This window comes from Pipistrellus hanaki, assembly GCF_964339955.1.
Source record: "Pipistrellus hanaki genome assembly, chromosome: 1".
Lineage (NCBI taxonomy): Eukaryota > Metazoa > Chordata > Mammalia > Chiroptera > Vespertilionidae > Pipistrellus > Pipistrellus hanaki.
The window spans coordinates 18,970,179-18,989,975 of NC_140503.1; the positions used below are offsets into that span (position 1 = coordinate 18,970,179).

The following is a 19,797-nucleotide window of genomic DNA, read 5'->3' on the forward strand; positions in this document are numbered from 1 at the left end:
ATTAACTGACTCTCCCTTCCCCACTGGATTAGATTCCTGTGATGTATGCTCAGAGTTCATAGCACTCTGAACTTTTCTTTCATCATGTAATTTGTAATTAGGGATTTGTGTGATTATTGGATTGTTTCTCTTACCTGCAAGACTGTAAGCTTTATATCTCAGTTTATAGTCATTGCCTGCCTACCACAGTGCCTGGACTCAAGTGATCAATAAATATTTTTTTAAATATATTTTATTGATTTTTTTTTTATGGAGAGGAAAAGAGAGGGATAGAGTGTTAGAAACATCAATGAGAGAGAATCATCGATCAGCTGCCTCTTGCACACCCCCTACTGGGGATGTGCCCGCAACCAAGGTAGTACATGCCCTTGACCGGAATCGAACCTGGTACCTTTCAGTCCGCAGACTGACGCTCTATCCACTGAGCCAAACCGGTTTCAGCTCAATAAATATTTTTTAATAAATAAGCTCTACTTCTTCTGCAAATATGCTCATTATCACAAGAATTACAAAGACCAACTTTTTCATTAAATATATTCTTTATCTATTGCAGTCCTTTTGTGGTACTTTGGAGTATCCTATAATAACATCATACTTAAAAGTTATTAAGAATGAGTTAGTACATCGATTTGCAACAAATTTTTTTTTTTTTAATATATTTTATTGATTTTATACAGAGAGGAAGGGAGAGAGATAGAGAGCTAGAAACATCGATGAGAGAGAGTCATCGATCAGCTGCCTCTTGCACACCCCCTACTGGGGATATGCCCGCAACCAAGGTACATGCCCTCGACCGGAATCGAACCCGGGACCCTTCAGTCCCCAAGCCGACGCTCTATCCATTGAGCCAAACCGGTCTCGGCTGCAACAAATTTTTAAAACATCCAATACCTGGCTAGTCAGGGGCACTGGCCTCTTTTTCCCTTAGATTATCAAATAAAAAAATGACAACTGTCAACCCAAAACAGCAATCCAGTGTGAATGAATCAAAATTATACCTTCTTTTTTGTCAGATCAGCAAAACATATATGTGTGTGTGAGGATTTTGTAATTTGTTTATGTATGCCACAAGATGAAAAAGGTTGACAGTTACTGATTTTATAGAAGTCTGTTTGGAATAAAGAATGACAAATTACATCATCTTGCTTTAAATTTTTGACCTCTTAAGTTTTAAATTGCATTCTAAACTAGATACCTGTGGGAAAGCACACTTAAATATGTAACTTGTGTTTCTTCCTTTTATCAGTCTCTTACATTCAGTTCTAATCCTTGTTCTTTTATAACTATAAAAGAACTATAGTTAAAAGTAAAAAGCATAAGAGTAAAATAGTTAAAAATAAGAAGTGTACGAATAACAAAGGCTAAGAAAACCATGCGTTAGAGAGTTGGGTCTTGGGTAATTGAGGATGTTTACTTGCTTGTTTCCAGAAAAGAAGTGTGGGAACATAAAATCTCAATAGTTTGTCTAGTATATGAAATATCTGTTAATTTTTAAAAATATATATTTTATTGATTTTGTACAGAGAGGAAGGGAGAGAGATAGAGAGTTAGAAACATCGATGAGAGAGAGTCATCGATCAGCTGCCTCTTGCACACCCCCTCCTGGGGATATGCCCGCAACCAAGATACATGCCCTTGACCGGAATTGAACCTGGGACCCTTCAGTCCCCAAGCCTACGCTCTATCCATTGAGCCAAACCAGTCTCGGCTAAATATCTGTTAATTTTTATTTCTGGGTGCCATTTGCCTGCATTCTAGTCAAATACTGTTACTCTAGGTGTCTGAGTATTTATTTTTTTTCCAGGTATAATGAAACTGATACTGGATACTGCCATAGATTATGAAAAGTTTGTTATTTTGCTCAAAGGAAAATGTCTTTTAGGAAAATATTCCCTGGTGACCAAATTGCAATAATCAAATTAATTGTAAGCATTTTTTAAAATTCTGACTTTTATTATCTTTGCTTATAGCTTTTTACCTGCACCTACTCAGCTATCTCAGGACCAGCTTGAGGCTGAAGAAAAGGCAAGATCCCAGAGATCACGGCAGACCTCACTGGTCTCCTCCCGAAGAGAACCTCCCCCATACGGGTACCGGAAAGGCTGGATACCTCGGTTATTAGAGGTAAAAATGGACCTTTAGTTTGAATATATTAAATTGTGCTGGAATTTATTATAGTACATTTGTTAAATAAATTTAAACCCTGGAATATCCACATGTGAATGTCAATATGATAGAAAATTCTGGTTGTGAGCTCTGAAGACATATACTTCCCTCAGAAGATGAATCTTTTTCTTATTATCACTGCTTTGTGATAACTGGATAATTATACCAGTTTATATCTCTCCTATGTCAAACTATTAAATATGTACAAAAAAACCTAATATATCTTTTTTTTTTTTTTTTTCCTGCCTCACCCACCACCTTTATTGGGCATCAGCCCAGGACTGCACACAGGAGGGCGGTGGGTGTCACTCACAGAGGGATCCTTGGCGGGAGGCATGGCTGATGACGCCGATTAGCCCCCAGGACACACACTGGCCCAGGCCTCTCTAACCCTGGGAGCTGACCCGGTGAGAGGGCAGCAGGGTTACAACCCTGACCGCCCCTAGGGCGGCTCTCCCAGTTGGAGCTGCTCCCCCAGTTCGGGGCTCACTTGGGGGCGTTGAAGGACACGGCCCGCTGGTTCATGGGACTGTCTGGTGAGCGCAGCCACTCCTTGAGTAGCTGCTTCAGCTGCGACAGCTGCATGTTGGGGTTCTCTTGTTGAGCCGAGGCAGTTGCTCCTCCTCAAAGGCGGTGAAAGCCGGCCTCTTTGTCCCCGGCCTCTTCCGCCACACTGAGCACCGCGATGGCGTCCTCGATTGTGTGCACCTCCAAGCTGCCCTCCTCCAGCACTCGGCGGTTCACGTTTTCCTCCAGGGGCACCTCTAGGTGGCTCTTGGCTTTCTCGGCTGATTCTTGGGCTTCCTTGTGCTGATGGTCTCTGCAGAGCGTCTCCTCAATCTGGGCACGGGTGACTTTGCTTGGCACAGCTACCCGGGGGGCCTTGCTGTTCTTGAGCTTTGAGTCCTCCTCCTCCAGCAAACGCTGGGTCTCCTTTTTGCACTCCAGATGCTCCAGGCGCCGCTTCTCCTTCTCCTCCTTGCGCTGCTCCTTCCTCATGACGTATTTGTCCTCATCCTTCCAGTAGGCATCCTCCAGCTCCTTGTGCTTCCGGGCATCAGCCGCCGCCTTAGCCTCAGCCCTCCGTGCCCAGGCTGCTGCTGACTTGGTGTTCTCGCCCTGGAACTTCTTGGGCATCCCTCAGCAGGCTCCTACCCCCGGCGCCGGTCAGGTCGCTCCTCCATGACGTCAAAAGAAACTAATATATCTTTTATAAATCTAGGGATTATAGCTATGGAAAATAATGGGAAAGTGAGGGGGGGGAATGAAACAGTGATTTCATGTTTTGGTACTTTTCCCTCCATCCTCCTTCTTATATGCATAATACAACATTACTCTGCAAAGACAACCTTCCTTCAAGGCAAACAGCAGCAGCATTTCTATTCTGATTTTTTCCCCATCTCTATATATAAAAGCCTAAGTGACCAGCTAACCGTTCAACCAGTAGCTGTGACATGCACTGACCACCAGAGGGCAGATGCTCAATGTACAGTTATGGAAACATGGAGTAGACTAATGAATGTCAGGGGGGAGGGGGGAGGATGGAAAGAGATTAACCAAAGATCTTATATGCATACTAGAGGCCTGGTGCCTGGGGTCCCTTGGCCTGGCCTGCAAGGACTGGGCTGAAACTGGCAGTTTAACATCCCCCGTGGGGTTCTGGATTGCAAGAGGGCACAGGCCAGGCTGAGGAACCTCACCAATGCACAAATCCATGCACCGGCCTCTGGTTGGGTATAGTGGAAAGGGCACTGACGAGGAGTTTAAAAAAACAAATTGATTTTGCATCATACTGTGTTTCTTTCTAATTGTATGACTCTGGGCAAATCCTAACCTCTCTTCTTCTGTTTTCTTGTCTTCATTTTCTTGTCTTCATCAATTATATGTCTAATATTCATATTAGATAAATTTTTAAGAATTTGACAGTTGATTTTGGAGGCAAGAAAGGGGAGGAAAGACTCTAATCATCTTTTTAAATCTTTAGCTCTTGCCCAAAGAACAAACTTCTTTGGCAGCACCTATCCTTTTGATTACTCAGGTTCCTATAAATCAGTTCAATACATATTTCTTTCCTTAATTTCAGGGCACACTTTCCCATATTTGACTCCTTTTTGATCTAGAAAGAAAAGCAAACATTTGTGGTTTAATTTATTTTGCTTCCCCAAGACCTCTTCTGTATCATCAAGCCTTTTTCTTCTTCCAAAATTCATTCTGACTCCTGCAAATTTTCCTCCTGCTTACTTGTCCCAAAGAATATACCTGCCCTATTAAAAATCTTTAAATGCCTACATCATTTATTTTTGCACTGAGTTATTTTATCACTTTGTTTTATTCTGTCATCGGTTATGATCTTTACTGTACAAGTGTGAAGGGCTTTTTTTATATGCTTTTAAGTAATGATCATAGTGAATGAACTAAGTAATCATTGGATTGAAATGTGTTGCTTAGCACCTGCAAGAAGCCATCTGTATTCTCAGCCTGACCCATGTTTGTCATTCCTACCTACAGAACTCTTTAGAGAGTCTAGAAGATGAACACCCAACTAGATCATGTCTTCTTACATATTACCTGTATGGGGTTTTTCTTAGCTATCTTTTGGTCCTTGTTAATTCTAGAATGTGAAGGCCAATCTTACAACAATTATAAAGGAATTTTGATGTTGCTTTTGTTTTTGCTGGTAGTGTAATTTGTGAGAAGCAAAAAATAAAAAGATCAAGGAGGCTTTTCTGGAATAAAATGGTAGTGATTGGCATATTTAATCGAGCACTTGAGGACTCCTTTGAGGAATTGTACTATTTGTACCCAGTAGTACAATTTTGAATTTGGCCTCAAAGATTTCAGGTGGCAGGCATCATTTTACATGCAACAAAAATCTCATCCTTCTATTTCAGCATTATGACATTCAGGTACTATTAGATTTTTAAAATATTAGCTTGATTATCAAAAATTTTATATATCCTGGCAGAACAGAACAGTTTATTTGAAAATCATACCAAAATGGCCTGCTAATCTGGAAATACCATGAATGCTTCTTGAGGGGGAGTGAATGTTCTGCAGAAGATAGCATTTTGTTCTAGTTTTCAAAGTAAAAGCTGTGATTTTTCTGGCAAGCTTAATGACCACATAATGCCATATCTACAGTTCTGAAGTACTTACATAGTTGAAGAACTCCAGCAAATATGAGCATGTGACAGATTGATGGTCTGGGTACAAGTAATACCTTTTTGGGTACGCTTTAACCATTTCTGCATAATTTATAATAAAATGTCTCCCTCAGCTTTATTGTTTGCTTTAAAAAATGTCAAGTCTTTATCAATTAAGCATATTGAACCTAGGAAATCATATATTCATGGTGTAATGGAATATTCCTTGAAGGGGGAGGTCTTATAAAAAGTGATTATTTTCATAAATTATGTTTCATCAAACTCCCTCTAAATGATTTATTATGGTTTTTTTAAAATTTTTTAATAGTACTAATTTGCTCTTTTTTTAAATATATATTTTATTAATTTTTTTACAGAGAGGAAGAGAGAGGGATAGAGAGTTAGAAACATCAATGAGAGAGAATCATCAATCAGCTGCCTCTTGCACACCCCCTAGTGGGGATGTGCCCGCAACCAAGGTACATGCCCTTGACCGGAATCGAACCTGGGACCCTTCAGTCTGCAGGCCGATGCTCTATCCACTGAGCCAAACTGGTTTCAGCTAATTTGCTCTTTTTTAAGCTAAAAGGAAGATATATTAACTTAATAGGAAATACAAAGATTTTTTTTTTTTTTTTTTGAGTCAAAAAGATCTGGGTTCAGATTCTCTGCATATGCTAGCATGAGACCTTGGGAAAATCCCTTAACTTTACTAAACTTGAATTTTTCCCACATGAAAATATGAAGTATTTAAGAATTACAAGAATTAAATGAGATAATGTATGTGTGGATTGTATTTTGTAAATTATAATAAGGTACTAAGCAAATATTACTAATTTTAATAAAATTACATTAATATCCATATGTTTATTTGATGATTTACCTTTTTTTGTAATACTAAACTTCATTGACAGACTTTACTTTGCTTGTTCTACTTTTGAAGTCTTAGTTCTCCTAAATAATTGTATATAATCACCATTAGAAATTTAATTCACTCATTTTTGTTTTTTTTCCTGTTCTATTTATTTCCTTTGCTTTTTCAAGGAATATGGAATACTAATGTCATATTATTAAAATCAGTTCTAAGGAAAAGAACTTTACATTTCTGCCCTTACTATAGCTTGACCTATTTCTCACTAAGAAAATTATTTATGCTCATACTAAAAATCTTTTTCTTAGCTTAAACATTTTGCTTAATTTTTTCCTGCCTTGTGTATAAAAGCCAGATTCCTTGCCATGGTCTGGAAACCCTTGCATGATATGGTGTTTATCTGTTCATGCAGCCTTATCACCTGTGTGTCTGCCCCTCTGTCCTCAATAAGCTTCAGCCTCATCAGACTCTTGTTTCCAAAACATGCTAAGCTTATTCTTGCAACAGGGCCTTCACACTTGCTATTTGATTTTTCTAGAGGATGCTTCCCTCAGACTTCCAATGACTAATTTCTCATCTTTCAGGCTTTAAGTTAACCTTACCTCTTCACAAAGGCAGTCCCAATCACACTATCGAAAGTAGCCTCTCTTTCCAGTCCCTTTAATACTTCCAGAGCATTTATCACAAGCCACAGATTATGCTTTTTAAATATTGCTCAGTAGAACGAATATACACTCCACAAGATTAGAGAACCCTACTAGGTGTACCGGTTAATAATGCGGATTTTTTTCAGTAGATGGAGTTACACATATATTGACATATATGTGATTTGATGTGTATGCTTTTTTGTTGTATTGATAACAAGCTTCAAAACTTCATATGTCAAGCCGGGACCGGTTTGGCTCAATGGATAGAGCGTCGGCTTGGGGACTGAAGGGTCCCGGGTTCGATTCCGGTCAAGGGCATGTACCTTGGTTGCGGGCATATCCCCAGTAGGGGGTGTGCAAGAGGCAGCTGATCGATGACTCTCTCATCGATGTTTCTAACTCTCTATCTCTCTCCCTTCCTCTCTGTATAAAATCAATAAAATATATTAAAAAAAAAAAAAAACTTCATATGTCAAATTTTCTGAAGGTGTTAACATCATAGATATTTTTACACTTAAAAATGTCAAATTTCATGCCAAAAAGAGCATTTGTGGGAAGTTTTAATTCATTACTTTATTTTGAAGAAAAGTGCTGCTGGAAGTAATTGTTTACTTTAGAAAGCTTATGGTGCACATGCTCCATCTCAGGATACTTGTGAATGCTTTAAAAGTGATGATTTCTATGTGAAAGACAAAGAATGTCCAGATCAATTTGAACCACACTTTGATCATAAAACGACCAGAATGGGCCAAAAGACACGGCAAAGTAATTTTGCTTCATGATAATGCACCATCACGCACTTCAAAACCAGTTAAAGACACTTGAAAAGATCATGCCTGGGAAGTATTAAACCACCTGCCGTATTCACCAGATCTTGCTCCTTCAAATTACCACTTGTTCCGATGGATGGTACATGCACTTTCTGAGCAGCATTTCAAAACATACGAAGAAGTGGAAAATTGGGTCTCTGAATGGTTTGCCTCAAAACAAAAAAAGTTCTATTGGGACTGTATCCACAAATTACCTGAAAGATGGGGAAAATATGTAGCTAGCAATGGGAGTTACTTTGAATAAAGCGCTTTTAATGTTTCTTTTGAAATTACTGTGTTTTCTTTGATCACAAAATTCTCATTATTAACTGGTACACCTAGTATTTATTGCCATATCTCTGGCTTCTTGCATAAAAGCTTAGTAATTATTTATTGAGTGAAAATATCTTGAATCTCAAATTACTATTAAAATTTTTTTTTTCCTTTTATATATAGGATTTTGGAGATGGAGGTGCTTTTCCAGAGATCCATGTGGCCCAGTATCCACTGGATATGGGACGAAAGAAGAAAATGTCGAATGCACTGGCCATTCAGGTGGATGCTGAAGGAAAAATTAAATATGATGCAATTGCTCGACAAGGACAGTCAAAAGACAAGGTAATCTCAATAATTTTTTTCCCAATGATAATTATTTTGTGAAGAATTTTTTTTCTTTACTTTTTTCCATCACTGTTTATCCCCTGGGAAGAATTTCTTTAATTATGTTGATATAATAAATTTCTGTCCGTTTATTTTATGTTAGCAGTAGCTGTGGCCTGGACGGCTTGGCTCAGTGGTTGAGCATCGACCTATGAACCAGGAGGTCACAGTTCGATTCCCAGTCAGGGCATATACCCAGATTGCAGTTCGATCTCCAGTGTGAGGCCTATAGGAGGCAACCGATCAGTGATTCTTTCTCATCGTTGATATTTCTCTCTTTTCTTCTCTTTCTGAAATCAACAAGAATATGTGTGTGTGTGTGTGTGTGTGTACATATATATATATTTTTTTTAATTTTTTAATTAAATTATTATCTTTGTACATATACCATTGCCCCCCCTTCCATACATGCCCTCACTCCCCAGAGTTTTGTGTCCATTGGTTGTACTTATATGCATGTATACAAGTCCTTCGGTTGCATATATATATATATTTTAAAAAATAGTAGTAAAATTTACTTAGTTATGACTTCATAACCATATGAACATTACATCGTGACTTCATAACAGCAATGATTTTTTCCTTTGAAATTTCCCAAATTGATGATAGCTTATATATGCTTAGGATTTTTATTTATTTTACATTATTAAAACAATTATTTTATAGTACTAACATTTTTTAAATGCTAGCAAATTTTTAAAACTATAAATCCATATTTAACTTTGAGTATAGTATATTCTAATCATCCCTCATGTACTTACAAAGTGCTTACAGATACTTATTATTTTAATAATTCATTTGAATATAATGAATTATACAAACTTCTTTTTTTCTTGATTAAGTATAAAACTGATACTTGCTATCCAGATTTAGGGTGGCCCTGCTTATAAAGTCATCCAAAGACCAAAAATAAAATGTGCTTAAAATAATCTCATCACAGAGCAGCTACACTTGAACCCAATAAACTGTTTTATACAAGACCTAGGTTTTTTTTGTAAATAAATACTCCAAATAGAGGTAAAAGATCTCTTTAGAATTGAAGATGTTGAGGGAAATACTTAAGAGCTTTCCAGACCTGCTTGCTCTCTTTCCCAGTTTTTTTGTGTGTTTTCCCCCCCTCTAAAATAGCACTAATGATAACCATCCTTTGTTCCTAGTAATGACTGATGAGTTTTTTGAGAAAACAATTTTGGAGTCCTGGCTGGTGTGGCTCAGTTGATTGTTATTCCATGCACCAAGGGGTCACTGGTTCAATTCCCTATCAGGGCATATACCCAGGTTGAAGGTCAGGGTACATGTACTCATTCCCTAATTTTTTTTAAAGCATTGGTGGTTTTTAGTTTTACATGAGTATTTGTATAAAATAAATTGGACTTAGTCTGGCCGCTGTGGCTCAGTGTTTGAATGTCAACCCATGAACCAGGAGATCACGGTTCAATTTATGGTCAGGGCACATGCCTATGTTGAGAGCTTGATCTCCAGTGGGGGTGTGCAGGAGGCAGCCGATCGATGATAATAAAAAATAAAATGTTAAAAATAGTAAATAAAATAATAAAAATAATAAATTAGACTTATTGGGTCAAAGGATATTCAAATATCAAGTGTGATACACATGCTAATATGTTCTTTAACAAGCATTCCATTTTTGTATGCTTTCCTCAGACCTTACATCTGTTTAGTTACTTATCCATCTTAACATTTCTCAAGTGCATTCCTTTCTCTGCTACTTAACCCAGGCCCCTATCATTTCTTGCTAGAATTACTGGAACCGAATCCAAACCCATTTCCTTGATATTTTTCTTGCCTGCCTGAAAAAACAAGTTCATCCATGTTTATCTGTTTATCTTTCTCTTCCTGAAATCTTTCCATGGCCGCTAGGGAAGAACAAGCCAAGCGCCTTATGGCGAATTTGACCCCTTGTTTACCTTTCTAGCCTAGCCTCAACTTTCATGACCAGAATACTGAAATCTAAAAATAAAAAGTCCAGTGTTTAGCCATTCTATTTGTTTTCAATACAAAAATAACCACCACTGTAGGTGGTGGCTAGAGAATAAATAACTTTTGGGCATTCCCTGTAAATGCCACAAGGAACTACTTGCAGTTCTAATATGGTACATTCTCTCTTATCCTGGGAACTTCCTATGGGTAAAGCCCTATGCTGAGAAAAGCCCTCCCCGTAATCTTTGTCTAAATCCTATTGCTTCAAATTGCAACTCACTCTACACCTTCCAGGATACCCACCCTCATCTCCCTGGCTAGATTGGGTATCCTTCCTCCCTATTCCCTGTTTACTCCATTGTAGCAGTCATAACCCTTTGTTATAATGATCTGTTCATTAATGATCTATGTGTCATTGACTACAACCTCTTAGAGATCAAAGATTATATCTTTATATTTTTCTCTTAAGCATCTAATTTAGGACCTGGCAATTTGACACAGTGCCATTCACCAGTGTGTGGTTAGAGGAATGAGCAATTTTCACTAACTAACAGAAAGCTACTTCTGAGGCCAGTAAAGAAGCATAGTCCTCTTGTGCAAAGGAAACGAGGTCCCTGTGCATGCAGGACATGTACTAGAATTTACCCTGTGCTGTGGAGGCCTTCACTTGGCTCCAGCTGCCTTTGTTCTGGTGCATCCCTCCTTCTGTGGAATAATCCCTATTTATTAATATGTGCTGCCCCTCTTCTCTCATCTGTTAGGATAAAGCAGCCTTTTAAGACAATAATTTGGCATTGGCAGGCTGTGTAATTTTGAATGAAATAGAGTTTCAGCCCATTTTGCATTATATTTCAAGTTTGGCAACCACAATTTTTATCTGATTTCCCAAGAATGTCTGAAGTTTTTTTTTTGTTTTTTTCTCTCTCTTTTTCTAATAACCAAATATATAAGTGATAATCTTGTATTGAAAGTAAAGTAAAAATGTTAAAAGTGAACTGCTTTAGATTTCAGTCTCTCAAGTATTGTTTCTTTATACAGTAAAAGCCCTACTTGTTTGTCCATAACGCAGGACCAGAAATGAAGCCCAAACTAGTAGTGTACAGAGGTACCACTGAGGTTCATAATAATCCTGACCCTAATGAGAGAATCTATGCATGTTTAGGGGCGGGGATAGGAATTTCTATCTTTGTTTTAATTTTGCTGTAAACCTTAAACTGCTCTAAATACAAGTCTTAAAAACAACAACAAAAAAACACAATAAAGATTGTTTTAAAAAATGAATAGATCATTCAATGAATTGAGAAGAAAGATACTGAATAGATCGAATACCTGGACTGTTCTAACATTGTTTCTGGTGGATGTATTTCCTTGCTGTACTTTATACTCTGGAATATACATTTAAATTTCTTATACAAATTTAGTCCATATGTACTTTAATTTTTTTAAAATAGATGAGTTAGCATGGAGTTTTTTAATGCATTTAATAATTCAGCATTAACTGAGTACCCAGTATGCATTGGCATTTGGAGGGGAGATAATTCTTTTTTTTTTTTTTTTTTTTGTAACTGAAGTTCTGTTTCTTCATCTTTTTTTTTTTATTTTTTGCAGTTCTTAAATTTTTTTTAATTAAATTATTATCTGTGTACATATTTTAACATTGCTCCCTCCCCATACATACCCTCCCTCCCCAGAGTTTTGTGTCCATTGGTTGTACTTATATGCATGTATACAAGTCCTTCGGTTGATCTCTTATCTCCCCCAGATCTCCCTACTCTCCCCGCTGTAATTTTACAGTCTGCTTGTTGCTTTACTGTCTCTATATCTATCTTTTGGTTTGTTAGTTTATAATGTTCTTTAATATCCATAAATGAGTGAGGCCATGTGGTATTTCTCTTTCATTGACAGGCTTATTTCACTCAGCATGATGTTCTCTAGTTCTATCCAGGTTGCTGCAAATGATGAGAATTCCTTCTTTTTTATGGCAGCATAGTATTCCATTGTGTAGATGTACCATAGTTTTTTTATCCAATCATCTGCTGACGGGCACCTAGGCTGTTTCCAGATTCTAGCTATTGTAGATTGTGCTTCTATGAACATAGGGGTGCATATATCCTTTCTGATTGGTGTTTCTAGTTTCTTGGGATATATTCCTAGGAGTGGGATTACTGGGTCAAATGGGAGTTCCATTTTCAGTTTTTTGAGGAAACTCCACACTGTTCTCCACAGTGGTTGCACCAGTCTGCATTCCCACGAGCAGTGCACGAGGGTTCCTTTTTCTCCACAACCTCGCCAACACTTGTCGTTTGTTGATTTGTTGATGTTGGCCACTCTGACAGGTGTGAGATGGTACCGCATTGTTGTTTTGATTTGCATCTCTCCGATAATTAGTGACTTTGAGCATGTTTTCATGTGCCTTTTGGCCTTCCTTCTGTCTTCTTTTGAAAATATTCTATTTAGGTCCATTGCCCATTTTTTAATTGGATCATTCATCTTCCTTTTATTTAGTTGTATAAGCTGTTTGTAGATGTTGGAGATTAAACCTTTATCAGTGGTGTTATTTGCAAATATGTCCTCCCACACAGTGGGCTTTCTTGTTGTTTTGTTGATGGTTTCTTTTGCTGTAAAAAAGCTTTTTATTTTGATGTAGTCCCATTTGTTTATTTTCTCTTTAGCTTCCATTGCCCTAGGGGCAGTATCAGTGAAGAAGTTCTTTTGGCATATGTCTGAGATTTTGTTGCCTGTGGATGCTTCTAGTATTTTTATGGTTTCCCGTCTGATGTTTAAGTCCTGTATCCATTTTGAGTTTATTTTTGTGTATGGTGTAAGTTGGTGATCTAGTTTCATTCTTTTGCATGTATCTGTCCAATTTTCCCAACACCATTTATTGAAGAGACTGTCTTGACTCCATTGTATATTTGTGCCTCCTTCGTCAAATATTAATTGAGCATAGTGATTTGGGTTGATATCTGGGTTCTCGATTCGATTCCATTGATCTATATGTCTGTTTTTATGCCAGTACCAGGCTGTTTTGAGAACAGTGGCTTTGTAATACAGTTTGAAGTTGGAGGGGAGATAATTCTTGATTATTTGGCACTATCTTGAGCATTGTATACATTTAATATAACTGGCACTACCTGTTAAGTGCCAGTAGTGCCCTCCCCACCCCATTGATTTAACCGGAAATACCTCTTATATTTACAAAGGCCTGGGGAAGGGAGTTGGAGGTGGCAGCAATACTCTGTTTTAAAACTGGTTTTCCTACTTTCAAAGAAGGAATTGGCTACTAAATGTACAAAATGGTTTGTTTTTTTAAATCTTATCTAAGAGACTGATATGCAGAATCCTTGACATAAGATGAAAATAGTTTATTAGATTATTGAATTTGCAGTATTTACAAAAATTTCTGATTTATAGCAAAGAGATAGTCTTCAGAAACCAGGGAATTCTCACTGAAATATTAATAGTGAAAGAGCAAGACTGGAAAATAGTAGCCCTTGGTGTAAGAGGTGAAGAACAAGGAAGGATTCCAAAGGGATAATATTCTAGGGCAAGACTAAGGCCATTGATCTCTCTACATGTAAAGTAAATATTGTGTACACTATTTATTCATAATACAAAATTGGGAAGGAAAAGATCTCTTGAAGTAAATGTTGATAGAACTACCAAGAATTTTTCAATTTGGACTTGAGTGATAAGTCTTAAAATAAAAAGCCTTGGTGTTTACATTTTTCCTCCTGAAATAGTTCCATAGGAAATGTTACATGATACTACCTAAAAGAATGCCTTCAACCTCTCCTGTCCCCCCAAAATCAACAACTTTAAACTAACCCCAAGATAATTTTTTAATGTTATTTATTATCTTGTTCATGTGATTTCACAAACTAGCTAAGCCTAAAGATAGTGTTTTCTTTCTACCTCTGAAATGATGAATAAGGCTTGTTCTTTTAGTCAATCCAGTTCTTTCCAGTTTTCAGTAATAAAAGAAAATCTGTTTCATAGATGAGTTATTGCTTTATCTTTTCACAAAGATCATCTGTCCTCCTGATATCTTCAAGAATATATTCTATTTTATAGATATTCCTCCCCAGCTCCTTTGCCTCCTGGGATATACTGAATTTCTTCAGTACATTTGGTTCTCTGGCAATAAAAATTTGGGTTTTTATAGTTAATTACCATGGAGAAATCTTGCTCTTCAGATGTCCTTCACTTAGCTATGTGAGATGCTAGAATCTTATTGATGCTCATTTAAAGGGTTATTAACTTTGGAATACCCAAGAAAGGAGCAGCAAATGACTCTTGTATGCTAAATTAGTATTGAAACTTTATGTTGAGCATATATGACTACCAGGGAGCCATTTACTTAGAATCTCTTCCTGTAATGATTGCTGTGTAAAAGTAATTAACTCTTCATAGTCTTGGTATTAGTTTCTAGAGTATTGTTATATAATTTTAGATTCTTGTCATGTAGATCTTTCTGTCCTGAAAAAAGAAAAGAAAAAAAAAAATGAGACTTTTGTAGTCAGTTATCAGCTGCATGATCTTAATGCACTGAGTCTCCTTCTTCCCACTGGTGTGAGCTTTAGGACCACTTCCAAATGAGACGTCTGAGAAGATGGTGACATTAGTTGCTCACATATCAATAGTACATGTTATGTGGTCAGTCATCTACAGTTTCTTACCTGTTGTCTAATTCCTGGGAAAAAAAAAAAAAAAAACTAGACATGTCGGTCAATCACCATGACGTAGTTTTTTTCTAAGAAATCAACAGCTTATAGAGAATGTTCTGTAGGGCCTAAAATATACTCACCTCTAGCAATGAATTAATAATTTCTAAAATTCATATATTCATTCATTTGTACAACAAATATTGATTGAATACCTCCTGTGGACCAGATGTTGTTAGAGGCACTGGAAATACTTCATGAATAAGAGATTCCTCATCTGTAATCTATACATATAAAAGCCTAAGTGACCATCCGACTGTTTGACCTTCCGACCAGTAGCTATGATGTGCACTGACCACCAGGAAGCAGATGCTCAACACAGGAGCTGTTGAGCTGTGGTGACTTGGCAGCTGTGACTCTCAGGTGATGCACCCAGAACCAGAGAGGAAGGAGCCTGATTCCGAAGTGCATCACCCGAGAACTGCCCCCTTGCAATCTGAGACCCCTTGGGGGATGTTGGAGAGCCAGTTTCGGCCCAATCACTGCAGGCCAAGCCGAGGCAACCCAGGCCTCTAATCTGTTATATAAAAGCCTAAGTGTCCATTTGACCAGTAGCTATGATGCACAATGACCAGAGGGGGCAGACACTCCAACCAGTAGCTATGACGTGCACTGACCACTAGGAGGCAGACGCAGGAGCTGCCGAGCTGCAGTGATTTGGCAGCTACAGTTCTCGAGTGATGCACCCAGGAGAACCAGAAAGGAGGAAGCCCGATTCTGGGGTGCTTCACCCAAGAACTGCCCTCTCACAACCCATGACCCTATGGGGGATTTTGGAGAGCCAGTTTCGGCCTCATCCCTGCAAGCCAGGCCAAGGGACCACACCTATGCAGAAATCCATGCACCAGGCCTCTAGTGTAGGTATAATTATTGTGCATACCTCATAGGGTTGATATGAAAGTTAAATTAGTTAATATATATAAAGCAAAGGAACAGAGACACAAAGTAATTGCTTAATAAATTATCTTTTATTGTTATTACTTTAATAGAGAATACAGATAAACAAGTAAAATAGATAAATTCTGTGAGCACTGCTTTGAAGAAAGTAAATAGAGTGCTGTGACACTGAATGATTGGGTAGGGAGTGGTTCCTGTTTTAGTGAGTATAGCCAGGGGATGCCTCACCAGTGCATGCATGACCTGTGAACTGAGACTTAGAGATTGAGCACTCACTTGAAGAACTGGAAACAACACTTTAGAAAGGCTCAAAATTGGGGGAAAGTATATTGTGTTAAAAAAAAACAAACAAAAAAAACCAGAAGAGCCCATGTGAGTGAAGCATAATGAATTGAGGGCGTAAGAGATACAGGGGGAGGTTGAAGCTGTAGGCCAAGACAGGTCAGGTTATATACACCATAAAAAATTTTTTTTGCTCTGTTTTTTGCAGTAAGAAATTAAGACTACCATGCATTTTTAAAGCAATTTTAAGGCATGTGCAATAAAATACAATTATTGATACAAGACTTTACTTCATGTAGTAAACAGTTTTTTTCTGCAGAAAAATTTTGAAGATCTCAAGTACCCAGAAATCTGGTTTTATTTCATATTATAGGTTGTACTTTTTATGTATGTCAAAGAATTCCTGGCTTAAGCAGCAAAATGTTCAATGCTGATCATTTGTTAAATTTCCAGTACCACCTCTTTTTTTTTTTTTTTTTTTTTTTTTTTTTCCACAAAATTGGACATGTAAGTTTTTTTTAAACATAGTAACAGCTAGGGCCATGTAAGTTTATTTATTTATTTTTCAAATTTAATAAATCTTTATTGCTCAGATTATTACAGTTGTTTCTCCTTTTCCCCCCCATAGCTCCCTTCCACCCATTTCCACCCCACCCTCTGCCCTTACCCCCCCCCCCATCATCCTCATCCATAGGTCTATGATTTTAATCCAGTCTTTTCCTGCACCCCCTAACCCTTTCCCCTGATAATTATCAATCCACACCCTATCTTTGCCCCTGATTCTGTTATATTCACCAGTTTATTCTGTTCCTCAGATTTTTAATTCACTTGATTTTTAGATTCACTTGTTGATATATATGTGTTTGTTGATCATAATTTTTATCTTTTTTCTTCTTCCTCTTCTTCAAGAATACCTTTCAGCATTTCATATAATACTGGTTTGGTGATGATGAAATCCTTTAGCTTTTTCTTATCTGTGAAGCTCTTTATCTGCCCTTCAATTCTGAATGATAATTTTGCTGCTTAGAGTAATCTTGGTTGTAGATTCTCGCTATTCATCACTTCGAATATTTCTTGCCACTCCTGTCTGGCCTGCATAGTTTCTGTTGAGAAATCAGCTGATAGTTGTATGGGTGCTCCCTTATAGGTAATCAACTTTTCCTCTTGCTACTTGTAAGATTCTCTCTTTGTCTTTTGTCCTTGGCATTTTAATTATGATGTGTCTTGGTGTGGTCCTCTTTGGGTTCCTTTTGTTTGGAGTTCTGTGTGCTTCCTGGACTTGTAAGTCTATTTCTTTCAACAGGTGGGGGAAGTTTTCTGACATTATTTCTTCAAATATGTTTTCAGTATCTTGTACTCTCTCTTCTTCTGGCACCCCCATAATCCTGATGCTGGTATGCTTAAAGTTGTCCCAGAGGCTTCTTACACTATCTTCAACTTTCTGGATTCTCTTCTCTTCTTGCTTCTCCAGAGGAGCGTCCTTTGCCTCTTTGTATTCCAAATCTTTGACTAGATTCTTGTGTTCCATGTAAGTTTTTATGAAAGTATTAGAGAAGTGTAGATGGGCATGAAAGTAAGTAATATTTTCTCTTTTGTCAGGAGCCTACCACATCAGTGTCAGCCTGATAGAAACCATGTTGAGCCTAGTAGAAGTCAGATAGCATTCCTGAATTTGGATAATGAGTGTAAAATATGTTGTATAGATAGAATGTATTTTGTTTCCTTTTTCATAGAAGAACATGTTCTGGGATTTATATATGTGTGTATATATGTATATACATACACATATATATATATATATATACATCATATATATTATTGATTTCAGAGAGGAAGGGAGAGGTAGAGAGAGAATCCTTGGCTTGTTCACAGACCTAAAAGGAGGCCAGCAGCGTGATGGAGTAGGGTGAATGACAGGCCATGTGGTACAAAATGAGATGTGAGAGACTGACTCAGGTTAAGAACACAGGAACAATGAAGACTTAGGCACAGCAGGCGGTGATCTGCCTTTGAATCTTTTTTTTTTTTTTTTTAATATATTTTTATTGATTTCAGAGAGGTAGGGAGAGAAAGAGAGAGATAGAAACATCAATGATGAGAGAGAATCATTGATTGGCTGCCTCCTGCACACCCCCTACTGGGGATTGAGCTTGAAACACAGGCATATGCCCTTAACTGGAATCCAACTCTGGACCCTTTAGTCCGCAGGCTGACACTCTATCCACTGAGTCAAACCGCCTTGAGCATGTTCTGGGATTTTTGAAAGAGGCGCATGTTCCTTTTCTTAGTCTATGAATAGAGTTAATGCCAGAAAAAAACAAACATTCTGAGTAGGGTGAGGTCAATGAAATTTTCAGGCCCAATGACTTTGGAAGTTATTTGGTAACCTGACTTAAATTCCGATGAGTTTGTAATCCAAGATAATGGTGCTATGGGAAATTTATATCATCATTAATTTCAAGTCCTAGTGAGCTTCAAAAGCAGGGATCACTGATGCATAAGATTTTGTTGGCACAATGTCTTTAGACACTGACTTGATTAGAAGATCTCAAATAATTTAAATGCATGAGGTCAAAGGAAAATTGTTAACTTAATAGTCAGGGCAGCAATTTGTGAATATATTAAGCTTTTTTGGTTTTAAAATCTCGAAGACAGCCCTGACAGGTTTGGCTCAGTGGATAGAGCGTCGCCTTTGGACTCGAGGATTCCAGGTTCGATTCTGGTCAAAGGATATGTGCCTTGGTTGCAGGCACATTGCGAGGGAAGTTGTGCAGGAGGTGGCTAATCGATATTTCTCTCTCATCGTTGTTTCTGTTCTCTGTCCCTCTCCCTTTCTCTCTGTAAAAAATCAATGAAATATATACATATATTTTTAAAAATCTCTAAGACAGAATCCTAATTTTTAAGTTTGCTGAGAGAACATGTTGACTTCTGAAATTAATTAATGCAGTTGCTGCTTCTTTTTTTTTTAAGGTTTTTCATTGATTTTCAGAGAGAGAGGAAGGAAAAGGGAGAGACAGAGAAACATCATGTGTGAGTAAGGCATTGATTAGCTGCCTCCTGTACACCCCCTACCTGGAATCGAACTGGCAACCTTTCAGTGCATAGGATGACACCCAATCAATTGAGCCACACCGGCCTGAACATATTGCTTCTTTTCATTCCTTGGTTTTCTAAAGTTTGCTTATGCTTAAACATTTTAGGTCATTTATAGCAAGTACACTGACCTGGTTCCTAAAGAGGTCATGAATGCAGATGATCCAGACCTGCAAAGACCTGATGAAGAAGCTATTAAAGAGGTAACTGGGAATTTCTATATAGAATTAATAAAGATGTAAAAAGTCATCGAAAATAACTTCCAAACCATTCAATGCTATGTTTCATATTTCATATTTCAGATAACAGAAAAGACAAGGGTGGCCTTAGAAAAATCTGTATCACAGAAGGTTGCTGCGGCCATGCCTGTTCGAGCGGCTGATAAACTGGCTCCCGCTCAGTATATCCGGTAGGAATCATGCCTGGAAGTCCTAGTTTCATGTCAGACTTGATTGGGGTGGAGGATCCTGGTATTCTTTCACTGTTCTACTTAGTCACAATTGTAAATGCAATTTTTATTGACTCTGTGCACACAATTGAAAGCAGAAAACATATTTAAGGTAC

The 19,797-nt window shown here is 37.7% G+C and overlaps 1 protein-coding gene and 1 pseudogene across 2 annotated transcripts in view; one reads left to right on the top strand and one right to left on the bottom strand.

The window, feature by feature from the left end:
- Positions 1-19,797, top strand: part of SNW1 (SNW domain containing 1) — a 36,088-nt gene that overhangs the window by 4,894 nt on the left and 11,397 nt on the right. Inside the window, exons 2-5 of the mRNA XM_084891613.1 lie at positions 1,971-2,124; positions 8,093-8,254; positions 19,341-19,436; positions 19,536-19,642. Of these exons, the coding sequence (XP_084747739.1) occupies positions 1,971-2,124; positions 8,093-8,254; positions 19,341-19,436; positions 19,536-19,642 (519 nt within the window). The remainder of the gene's footprint in view (positions 1-1,970; positions 2,125-8,092; positions 8,255-19,340; positions 19,437-19,535; positions 19,643-19,797) is intronic.
- Positions 2,404-3,341, bottom strand: LOC311626459 (coiled-coil domain-containing protein 124-like; annotated as a pseudogene). Its single transcript has one exon. The product of its transcript is annotated as a coiled-coil domain-containing protein 124-like (transcript).